Below are 17,379 nucleotides of genomic sequence, written 5' to 3' on the forward strand. Positions count from 1 at the left end.
AAACCAACCAGCCGGCCAGCAAACAAAGCTAGCTCAGATCCCGCAGCGGGGTTTTCGCAGCACGTCTCATCACGTACGATGGGAAAATGGAAGGGACCCGCACGCCTCTGCCACCTCTGAGGGCAAGGCGGCCGGGGCTGGGACTGCGTTATGGTCTAGGAACGTGTTTTCCTTTTCATAAAGCGACAGAATTATAAACAAAAAGGTGGGATACAGCTTCTCAGCTGGCTGAGGATTTTCTTTCTTTTCCTTCTAAAACTTCATTGATTTTTAAGACCTTTTTTTTCATACATATTCAGCCCTTTCCCCCTCACGCTATTTAGCACATTTAGTATAAACCTGGCTAGGGATATTTTATTTTTTCTTTTAGCAAATGAAAAAATACACCTCCACATTTGTGTCCCTCCCAATGCCCCAAGCCCACATGTCTGGCAATATTTTCTTAGGTATTTTCCAAGTCAGGGCTTGATTCTGCCTCGTTAAAAGTTAATAGGAATTTTTCAGTGCATTTTTACAGTGCTATAACTTTATCAACTTCAATACATTCATTTCTGATTTACAGCAGCGGGAGATGAATGAGGTCCTCGGTTGTTAGCACCCTGACATCAGCCCAGGAGTAAGGTCTGAGCTGTATGTTCCACGCCTACGCTGCTAGGTGTGACCTGACTACACACTAAAAAAAAAATCAGATTTTGTGGCTATACAATTACGTTTCTATGGCAACAAGACGTACTAGTCATACCCTTGCTATAAAAACCTCAAATAGTTCATGTACAGAGATTTTCCTTTCTTCTAAATGATGGAACCGCCCCGAGAGCAGTTCCCTGTGGGGCAAGATCTATCAGCTCGGGGCAAGGAGCTATTGGTAACGCCACGGTGGAAGCCAAAGAGTCAGAACTGAAGGGACAAACCTCCTCCTCTTCAAACCCAGTCAGGTCCCACCTGTAGTTGAGACGCATCTGTTTTCTCTTCCAGTGTTCCATAAAGGTGGCAGCTGAAACAACAGTGTAACAATTATGTTGACATTTTACCAAAAAAAAAAAAAATAATCACATCAGCCTCTGGGATTTGCCTTAGGAGGGACACTGGCCACGCTCCACATCGCCTGCTCTACATCTGCAGGCTCTCACCTCCACAAGGTCTCAGCAGGTGCAATATCGTATCATATAGCGGACCAGGTGAACTCATTTTTGTTACTCTTATTCAACAGTGACGTCTATCTGGGAAATACTGATATGCTAGGAGACAAACTTTTTATCTAGGTACGCTAAAAGAAAGGGAATTTGTGATATCCACAGCTTCATGTAGAAAGATCACAGAATCACAGAGTGGTAGGGGTTGGAAGGGACCTTCAGAGGTCATCTAGTCCAACCCCCAAACAAGGAAGGCATCTAAGGAAGTCCAACACCCAAACTTATTTAGGTATTTGCATGTGTGACTAATGATTCCATCCGTAAGTCCAAACGAGCCTGTGTTTTATCTATACAAAATATGAATCACAGAATCATAGAATGATTTAGGCTGGAAGGGACCGTAAAGATCATCCAGTTCCAACCCCCCTGCCCTGGGCAGCGACACCTCCCACCAGCCCAGGTTGCTCCAAGCCCCATCCAACCTGGTCTTGAACCCCTCCAGGGATGGGGCAGCCACAACTTCTCTGGGCAACCAGTGCCTTACCACCCCCAAAGTGAAAAATTTCTTCCTAATATTTAATCTAAATCTACCTTCTTCCAGCTTGAGGCCATTCCCCCTTGTCCTATCACTACATGCCCTTGGAAAAAGTCCTTGTGATTTAACAAGCCTTGTACTGTTGGTATAGTTATTCCCTCAGAGCCATCCAGATGACACATTTTTATATTGTTATAATTACATCCATCTAGTGGTCGCAATAGTATGGTTAGCTCTAATCATCACACTCAAACCCAAACAACTCATGCGGTTGTGAAAGCTGCAGGTGAGCAGGCTGTTGAAGAGGAAGCCTTTCAGGGTTTTTATCATTAAAAACACTGCCATTTACTTTTTGATGGAGAAGACTTACAGAAAAGAAACCTCATTAAAGCAATTCTTGAGTCCCAGCAAATGATCCTGGTCTATATCAGTCTATCTGCCTCTGAGACCGAGCAAGTTCTCAGAGGACGTATTTAGATGCTGGGAATACACCAGTGCTGTATAATAAATAAGTGGTTATGAAAGAGGCAAGTCTACCAAGAAATGGTGTTCCCAGGGGACTGTCCCGCAGTGAGTATTAACAGATGTGCTCAGAAACATTCACATCCAGAAAAACCAGAGGCAGGGAGAGGGTAAGGAGGTTGAATAGAGAGGAACTGGTTCCATGACTGGAACTGGGCTAGGGTCATGACATTCATTCGCCTTCCAAGTGAAACCCTCACATACAAAACTTAAACTGAGCCTCTTTACCATCCATAGGTTTCCTGTAAATCGGGATGGTCACAGCTGTATTGTAAGAGGGTCTGTGTCACTGTCCTGGAACTGCCTCCCCTCTCCCTGCCTCCGGCCATTCTTGCGCTGGGGTCTGCAGCGTCCACATACAGCAAGAAATACGGAAAATGAACGAGACGTCATTTCTCGGTGCTACTAGAAATCCTTCCGTGGCACTGACTTACAACAATGCAAAATGAAAAGACCGTGTCTGAAACACAGCCAGCTCATTTCCAAAGCCCTCGGGGAACGTGCCAGGTAGCGACACACTGCCGCTCTGCCAAGCGTACCTGCATTTTCATATTTCATCTGGGCCCATAAGCATAAGTGGAGCTTAAAAATTCCAAAAGGTTACCGTCCAGATGATCTTATCTGGATTCGCTGACGTTTTTAATGCCATATGATACCAAACAGCACTGGGCCACGGTCCATGTTTAATGCTGAACTTCTGACCGGGGCTCAGTTTGGTGCTACAGCTGCTTTAACGCTTGTGTGAGTGGAGTTCTCCAATACCACCACCATACAGAGAAAGCCTGGCCAAATGGTTGCTCACAACAATACCCCTGAACTTGGGCTAATTTTCTTGCTATGCTAAGGATGCCCTTCAACCTTCAACCTCCCCACACTTCCCAGCTTTCCTTCCAAACCTGCAGCACTCCCGACTCCTCACTGTTCCCAAAATCCCTCTGTGGGACCATCCTTGTCCTTGATACATCCTTACGGTAGTTGATAATGAGTTCTTAGCATTGCATCTGAAACATAGTCATCTCAAATGGAGACCTTGGTCAAAAAGTCGCTGTCCTAAATTGAATTATGCTGAATTGTACTAAAATCAGTTCAGATGAAGGGTACTGTAAAAACGCTTCCCTATGTATCAGAACAAATGAAAATGCTATGGGCTTCAGATTAAATATAATCCCGAACAGGTTATTGGCTAACTTGCAACAAGGCGTACAGGAGAGGCAAACATCATTTTGGACTGCTGTCACTGATGCTGGGAGTATGTGGTTTTCGAACTTCAAAGCTGGGGGGAATAATGCACATTTCCCTATTTTCTGTAGCCTTCCTGTATTGGGGGTCCCAGTTACAAGCTTGGGTTCTGAACTCATTTATCTTAACAAGCCCTCCTGGCCCGCAGCAAGGATGACAGGAGGCTCCTCTCCTCCAGCGCCCATGCCTGGTGCTGGGGTGCCCGAGCAAGGAGGTCCCCATCCCTCCTCCAGCAGGGAGGAGAAAAGCCCTCTATAACCATTCCTGAAGACACTCTTACAAAGGTTTCATGAGAGGGTTAATATTTTTAACCAAGTTCTACAGACGTGCCAAGAAAGGTTAAGTGATGTGCTCAAAGTACAAGGGCAGTCAGCATCAGAAAAAATACCTATAATGCCACCGCTCCCACTTCATGGTCTACACGCATGATGTCTGCTTGCTGATAAACAGAATTGCATCTCGGAGCACACTCAAGAATCAATCTTGGTTTGTCCTAAGACGCTAAAGGCCATTACACTTCCCTGCGGAGTCCTCCCCTCAACCCCAGAGTACATTAATACATTTCTTCTGTAACGTTCTATAGTGGAAGCTGGCTCTGCAAATAGATATTTTTTTTTTATTTGGCAAGCTGTGCAATCCTGTTAATTAAATTTTGACATACCATGCAGCAGTTTTATGACAGATGCTTAACAATTTCATTTGATATTCATCTTGAGCAACTTTTTGAATTTTAGCCTTCGGTCCAGAATATAAATTTGGGGGTGACAGTTTCATGGGAAAGCAAAAAAAAAAAGAAAAGAGAAGTTCTTTATATAATTAACTGCCTGAGTATAAATACACTGCTTTATCTCTTCTGTTTTTTCCTGTTGTATTTTAAATAATTAAAAACTTAACATGAAAGCATGCATCTTCTTACCCCAGAGAGCCATGAAGACTGAGAAGAAGACAGTTGCAGGGTTATCAAACAGATGACTTGCACGAGCAGTCGCACAAGCGGAGCTCATCTTCCAGTAGCTGCACGTTCTGTCACATAAGGGACACATGGTAATATTGTTTCTCTGGTCGCACATTTCCATACTGCAATGAAGCAACAAGATAAGGAAAAAGCATGGTCAATATGGCTCCATCTTCCATGCTCCGATGATCTTTTCTTCTCTGCACAGCATCTGCTTCTGGCCTGTAGGACCATCAGATATTACTCCTGCGGTGCTTCCCAGCTCTGGCCCCAGCGAGCAGCTCTGTCCGTAACCTACACCATTGGAGGGGCTGCTGTCTCCCTCCATCCCCAGCCCTACTTCTATTCCAGGTGATAAGAGAGAGCATTATGAGAGGCATAATGCTGTATGCTTTTTACTATAAGATCTTAAAGTAAAACAAACAAACAAAAAAAAACCAATTAAAAATCATTCTTGTTTTGAAATACTAACTACAGCAATAGGTAAGGCACAAGGGAAGTGCTGAGTATCCAGAGAATGGAGTTCAACAAATTTAACTTCTCTGCACTCCATCTGTGAAATAGCAACAGTGACATTCCCTTTGACTTTCTTCAACTGTTGGAAGCAGTGCAAAGCAATCTCAAGGAACAAAGAAAATACATCTATTTTTCGGTACCCATTATCTGCTTTGTTACTCAGTGGTCCTGCTGCTTGTACAAACAATGTAACTCCCATCTAGAGCTGATGATGCATGCAGGGTAAATAATGCAAAATCATAGGGCTTTATGAATATTATAATACAAAACTTATTAAAAAAATTAAAATAGTAGGACATCAAGATTTTGTTACTCTAACCACAATTGCTTATTTTAGGCATGTGTATTCACGATTCATCTTTATGTCACACAATGCCTTCCTCAGCGTTTTATGATGCAAAGCACTAAACCCTATCATTAGCAGTATTTTGTTGGTTTGTTTTAACATAACGATCTGACTTAGGAAAAAAAAAAACAACCAAGCCACAAACACCTGAGCAACTGGCCAAGAATTATTTTTAGTACATCAATGCAAACTCCACAAGTAATATTAACAATAAATGCTAACGATCTAAAACCGTGCTGCAGTTCTGCTGCCCACTCGTAGCCCTTGGTAGCGCTCCATCACTTACTGGAAGCAGCAATCGATGGGACTGCAAGCTCCCCCATCCATGTAAGCCACAGTTTCAGCTGCGCTTGCCCTAGATATTAGTGACAAAACATTTCTAGAGAAAGGTAACTTTGAGTTTCTCCAATAAAAGAATCTATTTCTTTACCTTGGTATATTCTCATCCACAGTTGCACAGCCATATAGGAAAACAATAATCCCTACAATTGAAGCTGGAATGAGCATTTGTGTATAAACTCCCAGCCAGGCAAAATACAGTCCAATCTTCTCTCCAAAGTATTTTCTGAAATACATTAAAAAAAGAAATGAGATAGAGAAACGTTTCCTATTTCTTAAAATATTACAGGGCTAAAATTACGAATCGCAGCTGGATTAAGCGTGGAGAAAGTAAGAGCTGATGACCTGTGGGAATTTTTTTCTTCTCAGAGGACTCTCTTTCTCATGATGTTTGGAGTTAATCCAGAGATACAGGCACCATGAAAGCAAATCAATCCAACTAGTCATTTCCCCTCCCCGCTGCCCCGTGTTTCTGCTGTGTAAACTGGTATCTTTGGATTTTCTGTGAGCGAATCCTCTTAAAAAAGCACCTCATTTTCTTCAGAGAGTCTCAGCTCTCACCGCAAGCAAACAAAATTAATTAAAAATACATTCCCTGCAAGCTTTCACACTAGGTGGGATACATCAGTGTGTTTCTAAATCTACAGAAGACTCTTTTTCCCCCAGTGAACTTCCCGTTCTCCAGAGTCCCCCAGGGTGGCGCCCAGGGCAGCATCCACACAGGGACACGGGCACGAGCATCATAGAATGGTTTGGGTTGGAAGGGACCTTAAAGATCATCTAGTCCAACCCCCTGCTCTGGGCAGGGACACCTCCCACCAGCCCAGGTTGCTCCAAGCCCCGTCCAACCTGGCCTTGAACACCTCCAGGGATGGGGCAGCCACAGCTTCTCTGGGTAACCTGGGCCAGGGGCTCACCACCCTCACAGGCAACAATTTCTTCCTGATATCTAATCTAAATCTCCCCTCTTCAACTTTAAAACCATTCCCCCTCGTCCTATGGCTCCACTCTCTGATGAAGGGTCCCTCCCCAGCTTTCCCATAGCCCCTTTAGGTACTGGAAGGGGCTATAAGGTCTCTCCAGAGCCTTCTCTTCTCCAGGCTGAACAACCCCATCTCTCTCATCGCTGTGCAGAGCTTCAGCGCTGCCCCGTGGAAACACGACATTAAGGGCTGAACTCTCACCTCACCAGGTCAATTGGCTGATATTTGTAGAAGACTCCGTAGCTCGCCCACTCCTCACACAGGAGCTGTAAAACAGAAAGGCAGGACAAAAGCTAAAGCACTGTGTACACAAACGTTTTCCCCTTTGGTCCCAGCAAAGCACAGAGCTCACGCTGTGGATCTGGTCGCACCGCTTTGTGGTTTCAACCCATAATCTGCCAATACACGCAGTCTGCATTAAGCATTAAAATCAAATCTGATGATTTGGCAATGCTATAAAACAGTGATGAATTCTAGTACGTTAAAAGGCTCTTCGGCAATGGGACTGATGGATCACTACAGCAGGGTAAAGTAGTCGTGATTTTATGATCTGTAGGAGGTATGTAGCAGAATGGATGTGAAAGATGAATATGCTCTGAGTTACAAGACAGAAAAAACTGGGCTGTTTTCACTATACTAATATTTAGGATCCATCAGAAGGAGGAGTGCAAAGGTGTCTTGAAGGCTGCATTTAAGAGTTTTTCAGCTTTAAACTAAATTTCCACTCATCCTTTTGGTTAGGATATGGGCCAAGGAAAACAATGATCACCATTAGTGATTTATAAAATTGAATCTCTCACAAAAATAGGTTCCTCTGAGACCTTCGACTTATCCTTTACTTTGTCAAATACATAAATTGCACTTTTCAGATCTGATTTTTTTCTTAATTCAGTTCAGCTAACAGAGTGAACAAGAAATCAGTGTGCATACAAAAACCACTGGAGAAGATGAACTGTGCTCGCTGGCCACCCAGTCGTCACCTCCTCTGTGGGACAAGGGGAAGAGAAGCTTTGCATCTGCTTGCGAAGTCAGGTCTCCCTTTTCTGCTTCTCTCCCCGCTTCAACCCAGTGACACCAATTTGGTAGCAGGATGTTCCTGGACCAACTACTGGTATTTCAAGGAGATGCTTTGATGGTCACTTCCGTTCTCATTAATTTATCTGGCAATAACATAATCTTTTTCCTTTCGCCACAAATGTAAGAGAATGAACTGATTATTACCAAAGTATTTCTTTTCATTGAACACTGAGTAAAAAAAGAAAAAAGGCAGGAAATTTCAGGGCTAGGTTACACAAACCTCCGTCGGTGGGTGAGGGCTGCACAACCAGCTCAGCTGAGGAAGAAACGGGGAACCAAGACCTAGACCGGTCATCAGCACAGGGAGGGCAACGTTATTAATCTTGTTCATAGAAACACGGACCAAACAGGATGTTATTGCTTAATCTGTAGGCTGTTTTATCATGAGAAACTTGACATATGTCAGCCTCCTACATTTCTCCAGCGAAATGCAGCGAAGGAAGGGCAGACGGGCAGTCCCGCTGCTGCCCGGACCCGTTCCTGCTTCTTGCATTTTATCACAGAGAAGTCATACAGCGAACAGCCTTTCTAGAGCAGTCTTGCAATTCTCTTGCCAAATCATTAACACAAACTTTCCAAGCTGACCCGCCGTACTACTCATGCAAATGGTTTGAGTCATTCAAAAAAATACAACTTCTTTACTTTTACAGAAATACGACATCCGAAACTTAAGTGGATGGTAGATTTTCCCCTCTGCAACCCAAAATCGTTAATCTTTATTAGTTTCCTTACAATAGTAAGAGCAGAAATGGAAACCCAAAGGCAGGCCTTTATTAAACAGCAACATTCTTGCAAATTTTATTTTCACTCTGCTTTAGGTTTTTGTCAACCACGTTTCCAAAAGTTTAAGGCCAGCTGCCTATGTCTGGGAAACAATTAACGACTCAGGACACCTCAACAGCCATGTGCACTAAGACCCTTTCTTTCATTATTTTTTGCTTCATTTTTACAAGCTAAGTTTGTGCTGAAAATTAAATTCCTCTTCTGTGATCTAAGCTAGTCAGGCATATCAGGAAAATACTAAGCTAAGGAGATTTTGCATCAGTGCCATGTTTCAGTTTTGTACAGCACTTCAAACCAAATCTGCAGTTAAAGTACAAATGAATTATCTCATTTATCCTGACATTTATCAGCCTGATATTCAAAGCACAGCTTCAAAGACATGATTAGAGGAGATCAGCGCACTAGTCCTAAATATTTACTTCATTTCTATGCCTCAAATCTCTAATTTTGTTGTTAAAAAAGGCAGGAGCCTGGCCTAGCGCTGGATTAGATTAAAGAAAGCTTCAAGAAACCAGAAGAGACATGCCAAAACACACCAAAAGATTATTTGAGGGAACTGGAAGTCAAAAGCCAAAGTAAACATTTCCTAACACAAAGTGAACTTGTGAAATAAGTGAACTTGTGAGGTTTGAAAAGTTAGTAATAAAGATGATAATCCAGACGCTTTGAGAAAACATGGACTTTCATCCTATTTTTGGTTGAGCAATGTGTTGCTTAATAGTGAAATGACAGGTATGTGGTATTCTTAACATGAATCAATAGAGGGGGAGAAATAACAGTCCCCTTCTTTTGACGAGGCATTCACACCTTAAGGCCCAGCAGACCTTTCCCTTTGGGTACCTATTTTTATATGACCAACTTGGAGGGCTTTAGATCTGCTGCTTCTACAACCTGAGCCCACGCTGGTCCATAGTGCCACTTTGGAGACGCGTCCACGAAACAAACTGGAAAGGCAAAGTTTCAAGTCTGAAAGCCCAACATATATAGCACCCAAATTTCCGCAGCTCCTCCTGAAAGAACCAGTCATAACCTCTCTGCATCAGTTTTTGTCTGATACATGGAGAAGCAGCCTATCTTCTGTAGCGAAGTGGGATCGGGAGTATGTAGTAATTGCGCTCTGAATTTAAGAAATCAACATTTCTGCAAAGGGTGAATAATACACTTTTTCTTACGAAAAGTGCTTCCTTAGAATAATTCGTACCCACTTTACTACAACGAACTTCCAGAATACGGGTGATAAAACCACAATTTAAACCACAGACTTCTGTGAAAAGCGATGCGATGCATCCACAGGGCAGTCCCTGGCTGAAGAGCGCGCATTAAAGCTTTGCTGAGAATGTCTGATTTCTGATAAATATTCAATCTTTATCTTTCCCAATAACTTCTAGGCTTGAATGTTCAGCAGCCCCTCTCCCCCCACCCCACCCCAATTCTGATCCTCACACTCCAGATCAGCAGCACGTTAATTCAGCAGAGGTTGCAGTGCTGAGACAGTAGCTCGCCGTCGAGCGAAGCAGGATTTATGTCAGATATGGATACCAGAATATGACTGAGCATATTTTCATCAGAGCTGGCCTGAAATTACACCAGCTGAACTTTAGGAGGAGTTATATGTGAGAGTTGTCAATACTCTTACCGAAATGGCCAGAAATGTATCGTTATCAAGCTTGGTAATTTATACATATCCATACTGCATTCCACATGTGGGCAAATTTAAGCACAGGAAAGCACTTCTGTACTTCTGCTGCTTGGCATTTAGTGCCTTTTTGTGGTATTTTCTGTGAAATCTTGGCAAACGTCCAGATTCCAACAGGTGACTCTTGCGAATATGTTAAACCCCCCCTTATATCAACTTACTTTTCTGTCATTAGGTTCAACGTTTTCACCTTCATAGTCACCCTTTAAAAAAAGAAGAAAATCTGCGTCATTTGGTGAGTCGCGCCCAGAGCTGCTATGCATTTTGCATACCCATGTATCCCACTCACTTAATGCATCAAAACCAGAAAAAGCAATCTGTAAAATAATGCTGTATTTTAGGAGTTCATTTGTCACAGCACACTTTGTCTTCTGTCATCAGGCACATTAAGAAAGAGTAATAATGTCTGTCACCAGGGAAAAAGGAATGAATAAGTGATAAAGGTGGCCTAAAAATGTCAAGGGAAAGGATGCGGTATTGCCATGGTATTTGGGGTTCAGTTCAGTCCACTTGAAAGAGAAGAGACCAGCTGAGAGAGCTGATCCCTATCCAGACTCTCCAAACACTCAGGGCTGATTAGATTCGAGGTTTTAATTTGGAGCTATTTTTAAATACGATAAAGGAGTAAACTAAGACAATAAATAACTTTATACAAGACTATCAGTAGCTGTCCAAAGACGTGAGACAAGGACACGCAGAGGAGTTTATTTAACCTTTCTGAATTTCTAAGCGATATTGCTGTAATTTAAGAGTGCCTGACATTTATGATAAACATCAGCCAGATAAAGAGGCTGTTCTGGTCTCAGTTACACCGAGATAAAACATTTGTGGTCCTGTGTAAAACCAGTGCGAGTGAGGGGAGCAGAAAACTAGGAAGACACACTTCATCTTCATGTCCCACGCCGGAAAACCGGCACCAGGCTCAACAGCCCTTGTACGCTCACACAGCCAGAACATCATGAGCTGCACGACTGCCACGTCCCCTTGACGGCTGTCAAGCCTGTCTGGAAGGGTCTAGCTAAGAGCGTGTGTTTGTCAGTTCCAGTCGTACCTTGAACCTCTAAGTAAAAATGTCATCAGCATCCAACTGCTGTGCACCTCTGGCAGGATGGGGATCCCCAACTCAGGTATGAGTGCCATCAAAATTCCCCACCTCTCTCTAATCCTCTCGATGAACAGTGTAGTTGAACACACTCTGACATCTTACCAAACTGCTCAAAAGCAGATTTCATCAGTAAGAAGGTCTGCAGTCACATCCAGTCCCAAGAAATACATCAATTCAAATTCTCACTTATGTTTCTTCCTCCAGTGGCAACCAATCACATGGACACAGCCACTGACATCTCCGCACTTGTAAGGGGATACCGGGGAGATGTGGATGGGGGAACCGGCCACTCGGTGCTCTGGGAATAAATATGTTTCCTAGAACTGATGCTAGGGACCTTGGGAGCAGAAGGTCAGAAAAAAACAGAAGCACGTTTGCTAAACCAGCGAAACAACGCTTCTAATGTTACGTTCAAACGTCGCTTATGATCACCAAAGGTAGAACAGAGGTGGGGAATTCATTAAAAGCGAGCAGAGTGATGGAAACAACCTGCAGAAGTTACTGCAGTCGTGATGCAAGTGAGCAGGAAGTCAGGATCCAAAACACTCGTGTTCGGGATGATGCCATTAATACGTAACACATTACGGATTTCTTGGTGTCAAATAGTAGACGTGTAAAATACATTGCAAGATGACTTACGTCATGCAAAGGATATGCAGCACTGTAAACTCCATTGGCAAGCAGACTGGTGATCCCTTGAAAAATAAAGACATAATAGTTATTTACAATTTTGAGGTTAGACAGTCTCACTTTATCATCCTTCCTGGAGATTTCCCTCAAAATAACAGTCATTTGGTCAGATAATGATTTTTCTGCCATCTCATTCCTTTCCATGTAGTTTCATTTTTAATCATATAGGTTATTAAACATGACTCATTTTATGAAATGGAAAACTGCAGAGAGCAAGAGGAAGTCATATATATTTGAGAATCAAGAATTAGAAGCCAATGACTTGAAATTAGTCATTAAAATAAATTACATCTTCTGAAAAGTCAGTTTGATTTAAGGGCAAGCCTGCAGATTTGAAAGTGTGTAGCAGAAGGCTCGATCACAAGAAGAATATGGCCGGAATTGATGGCATACGGGAACACGCATACGCACACATCATCCACACAAAGTTTTGAATTCAGATTTCAGATTGATTAAAAAAATTGTAGGGACTTTGCGAAGACCTTGGCGTAATACTTACCATATTTACCACATTTTCGTCTTTTATTTAAAAGGGTAGTTTCCTTCTTTCTTCCCTCTCCTTTCCCTGTTTACACATCCGTTTATTAGTGACATGCATGAGGCTGAAAGCAATTAATGCTTGATCTATAAAATGTATGTGGCATAAGGGACTCTGAGGACTCCTGCCTTCCCAGATGTGGTGTCATAGAATCATAGAATTGTCTCGGTTGGAAGGGACCTTTAAGATCGAGTCCAACCATCAACCCAACATGGCCAAATCCACCACTAAACCATGTCCCTCAGCACCATGTCTAACTGACTTTTAAATACCTCCAGGGACGGCAATTCCACCACTTCCCCGGGCAGCCTGTTCCAATGTTTGATAACCCTTTCGGTGAAGAAATTTTTCCTAATATCCCATCTACACCTCCCCTGGCGTAACTTGAGGCCATCTCCTCTTAACTTGGGGCCAGAGTATGGGAGACGAGGTGGGGAGGAGTCAACATGTAAGTTTGGAGGAGCACAACAGCACGGGGCTCTTCAACACTGCAGCTCAGCTTGACCCAGACCTCTGAGAGTTGTAGCACATTACTTCTCTAATGTTCTTGCTGCGGCTGCTGGCATTTATAAAGCTACTTCCAATTACGGAGCATTACCCATATCTGAAGGTGTTTTGTTAGCCATGAAGATACATTTGGGGATTCAATGAAGGAGTCCTGGGTGCTGAATCAGAGCTAAGTCAAGTACTTGTCTTTGTGCAAGGCTAAGCTGGTTTAATGCCAATAAAAAAAAAAAAAAATAATCTGGTGACTTGCATCATTGAGAATTTAAAAGGACTTAGAAAAAGAAAAGAAAAATGATGTGCTACAGTGCGCTCCATGCTGCCCATCAGTTCATTGCTAAGAAAAGAGTGTGTGTGGGACTGGATTTGAAGGAACAGCAATGATGAACCAAGAAACAGCTCACTTCAGGTTCACCGAGACATTGAAACGAGAATTTTTCAAGTTTATTAACATTTTCAAGATACTAATCACCTGCTGGAGAAACTGCCCCAAGAGTGATCAGTATCCTGCAGTATCATTAATTTTCAAAGTCCTATTTAAGATTATACAGTACTATGAATTGTCTGCAAATGTTTCCATGCTTCTGGCAGAAACAACTGGTGAGCAGACAAATTATTTTTCTAGGGCCGTTCGACCGACCGAAGCGCTACATAGTACCCTTCTACTTATCACTAACAATGAAGACAGATTCCCATTTTCACAAATTTGCAAAATAAATAACAAAGACTGCAGTGTTCACTGGGCGGCCGCCTTTTTCCTGCTGGGCAGAAATGTTGCAGCATTATCTGTGTTTGCTTAAATCTGTTTGCAACCTTTGCTGGGTTGTAACCCAGCATTCCAGCGCTGGAACACAAAGGACCCGATTGAGTTACGCTGAGCATACCCACGGACAGGCTGGCCTAATGACATTGTTGTTAGGTATACTGTGTGACCTTGCCAGGCTCAGGTAGAAGAAGGATCCAGGAATCCTAACGCTTTCCTTTAGCTTCTGCCCTATTCAACTAATCTCTTATGCGTTTCCCGTTTCTGGACTGCCTCCCCCCCCCCCCCCCAAAAAAAAAAAAAAGGGAAAGAAAAAAAAAATAAAATCAAGTGAGTAATAAACTCCGAGGCAAGAATTCAAACTGAGCTGTATGACCTTCCACTTTCAAGAGTGCAAATACGTAATTTCCAATGAAAATGATCCAGCGCCAGACTCGAAAAGGGTCCTGAAAGTCAAGATTAATTTGGATTTCCCATGCTACAGGGAAACAGTGCTTCTGTTAATACTGGCTGAGCACCAAAATTTAGTGTATATAAGGACTCAACAATTGTACATTGTATGTTGTTACTTCAACAGCAAAGTCAAAGCATGGAAATCATTGCTGGCATAATTATTCTTCTATTACTTGATGTATTTCTAAGCAGCTGATGGGTCAATATTGAACAGAACTACCTGTAATTCAAGTTCCCATTGTTTTATGTAACTGCTTGTAGGCAAACAAATGCTATAACAGATTCCAACAATTATCAAACATTTTCTCCCATGTTCATGCACTTTTCTCACACAGATTTGTTTCTATTGGTTATCTGTTAAGAAGCTTGGATATGAGGGAATTTAGCCTTCTGCCATATATAATTTGGTTTACCATTAACTATTTGTTAACTTTGGTCCCACAATCAAGTATATAGTTACATATCACGATACGTATAAAATACAGTATGTAACAGCTGAACAGGAAAAGCTGCCAACAAATCTTTAAGGTGACCTGATTCGCAATTCGTGTTTACCTGTATTATGAATTCAGTTCCTAGAGCACAAGCCCTAAGGCTGAAATCCTAAAACTACTGTCCATGGCAGTACAAACTTCACACCCAGTGATTTGCAACAACTGTTTTGAGGGCTAAGAGAGGGGCCAGCTTTCAGTGTGTGCTGTAGTCCTTGGCCATTCCACCGGGTTAATCTCAGTTCCACTTAGGACAGTGTTTCGGGCAGTCATCAGTTAAGATCATTTCGCTCAAGTCATTGAAAAGCCATCCCACCATAAAAATGTGAAGTTACTACTTAAAAGGAATGGGCCAAGCCATAGACTTTCACTGCAGTTATTGGAATTCATGGTAATACCCTCATCCACTCCAGTGAGTGTAAAACTGAACCAACGCAGGGCATGTACTACCCACTGGTTTATATCACGTCCAGTCCTGCTGCAAAGGACCTAACTAACATCTGCAGGGACTACATGCTCACTTACCATTTAATTTAGAGTCGAGTCTATAAATTCACATTTGAAAAAATTCCAAACAGCTACATTAATTAAATTAAAGTTCCACATAAAACAATTATATCCACATACATCAAATTAGAGAGCAGGGGAAAAACCTAAATGCTGTAGCCAACAACTTGCAATTATTTTCAATACCTGAAAACGATATCGATCTTAAAGCTAAATAAAGTTCCTTACCCATGCTATATTTTGCTTTGGTACATGTCGTTCTTTTCAATATTTCATAAACCTAGAGGAGTAAAATAAAAGGAAGGAAAGGGTTACTTCAGATACTGCCAGTGAAAAGCACAATCTTTTTTGTGTACAGCTCAAATATTGGCAAAACCAAGATGTCGATGAAGTCATCATTCTTTAATAAAAGTCATGGTATTCAGGAGAGCAGGGCTTAAAGATTTCCACGCCGAGTTACGCATACAAGAGAGAAGGGCTTAACTAAATAGCCAGGTACCAAAATAATTGATCAGGGGGAAAAAGGGTTACATTTAACCATGCGCACAACAGAAACGTTATTTTTGCTCATGTTAGACATCGATCAAAGATCAGAAGTCCTCTTCTGAGACCAGACAGTGTGCTGGGCCAGCTCTTCCCTCACCTCCGATGGCGCAAGCTGGCTTCAACCCAAGGACTTCAGCAGGGCTTCGGGCCCGTAACGTGCAGGCAGCACGCAGCCGTTCACCACAAACTGCACTAACGTAGGCTGACCTTAAAACTTCGGAGCTTGCACGACCTCAGGGGCAAAACAGATGTCTTTTATTTTAGGATTTATTGCATTTATTGCCAAATAACCTTTGCACATCTCAGCACGCCGCCCGGGCGGTTAAGGTTTCATCCCGTGCAGCGATGCTCTGAGGCAAGGCAAGCACTCAGAGGGGAACCACGGGCACAGGCATCTGCTGCCTGTCGCCTGGCCTGGCTGGGGACCCGCGGAGACATTTCCTGGGGATGCTCGCTAATCCCTGCGCTAACTTGGCCGGCGCTTGCCCAATTCACAGAGGGAAGCGAGCGAGGGCATAAGAGGCAAGCCCCGCAGCTCATCTGCCTGTTGTTGTTTTCTAACTCCAGTGACTTAAAGGGCTGTCACAGAGAAATTTCCGTTTATATAATGTTGTTGGGTTTTTTCTTTGGCTTAGTTTCTATCATCAAAGATTCACAGGGAGTGACTAGATTCCTATTCATTTTGCAGTAAGCGGAAGGGTCAATATTTGCACTGTGGTTTAAAAATACATATGAGAAAGGCAGGAGAGAACTTTAAGAAACAAGAATACAAAGAGAAATGCATGCAGGATAAAATGATGGTGGGAAACATTCAATATGTCTTTTATTACCAGATGATTTATGGGGATTTCAAACAAAGCAACATACTACCAGCATTATCGTTATATGGCCAGTGTTCCTTGAGTGATTTAAAAACCCCCATCCCTCCTCTTCCTCCCAGCCTCTGCTATAAGCTCCTTTTGTTTCAGTCCATTTTTCAGTTAGTTTAGCTCACGCTCTTGTCCTACGATGCCATTTGGTCTTGCTACCTTTCTCAGACAGCCCGTTGTCATGAATTTTAACTCTTCATTTGCTCCCTTAAGTTTCTTGTACTTACAAGTTTTTTTACTATATATGTAGACATACAAAAGAAAGTATACAAACAAAAGCTATGTTTCTTTTTCAATCTCAAATTAAACATTTTGTTGCGAATAAGCCAATTCAATGTTTGTCTTTTTCTTTTCCATTTCTGTGCTGCTGCATCTGCCTTCCCTGGTCTAACTCACCTAACCCCGATAACCTGCGCTCACATCAAACCAGTGCACTTCAGGCTACAGGGTACTACATCATGGGGTCCACAGGCTGGAATTTCAAAGCAGGAAAGAGAAGTTAGATATCTCACACCCCTTATCACTGTAGCAATAAAAGGCAGCTATAACTGCGATATAAGTTCTTTTTGAAACCACTTGGCATCCAAAAGGCTAATGTGAAATATAAGATAAAAGCACGCTCGCAGTCACATTCCAACGCACCGATTAGCAGCAGTGGAATGGGGCAAAGAATCCACATTATACTTTGAAAAGTGTTGCAGCAAGTGCTGCTGGATGTCATAGGAGCTGCCCTTCCAATTCCCCCCTCAGCGGCTATAGAGGAGGCTACACCTTCTCCCCCACTCTATT

General features: G+C 42.6%; 1 protein-coding gene across 1 annotated transcript in view; it reads right to left on the reverse strand.

The window, feature by feature from the left end:
- The window catches only part of ANO1 (anoctamin 1, calcium activated chloride channel), a 46,409-nt gene that overhangs the window by 18,660 nt on the left and 10,370 nt on the right, over positions 1 to 17,379 (reverse strand). The window contains exons 6-12 of the mRNA XM_009886249.1: positions 15,404 to 15,455; positions 11,869 to 11,924; positions 10,286 to 10,327; positions 6,770 to 6,834; positions 5,677 to 5,811; positions 4,346 to 4,506; positions 912 to 994 (exon numbers count right to left, since the gene is read on the reverse strand). Of these exons, the coding sequence (XP_009884551.1) occupies positions 912 to 994; positions 4,346 to 4,506; positions 5,677 to 5,811; positions 6,770 to 6,834; positions 10,286 to 10,327; positions 11,869 to 11,924; positions 15,404 to 15,455 (594 nt within the window). The remainder of the gene's footprint in view (positions 1 to 911; positions 995 to 4,345; positions 4,507 to 5,676; positions 5,812 to 6,769; positions 6,835 to 10,285; positions 10,328 to 11,868; positions 11,925 to 15,403; positions 15,456 to 17,379) is intronic.

This window comes from Charadrius vociferus, unplaced genomic scaffold, assembly GCF_000708025.1.
Source record: "Charadrius vociferus isolate BGI_N301 unplaced genomic scaffold, ASM70802v2 scaffold115, whole genome shotgun sequence".
NCBI classification, from domain to species: Eukaryota; Metazoa; Chordata; class Aves; order Charadriiformes; family Charadriidae; genus Charadrius; species Charadrius vociferus.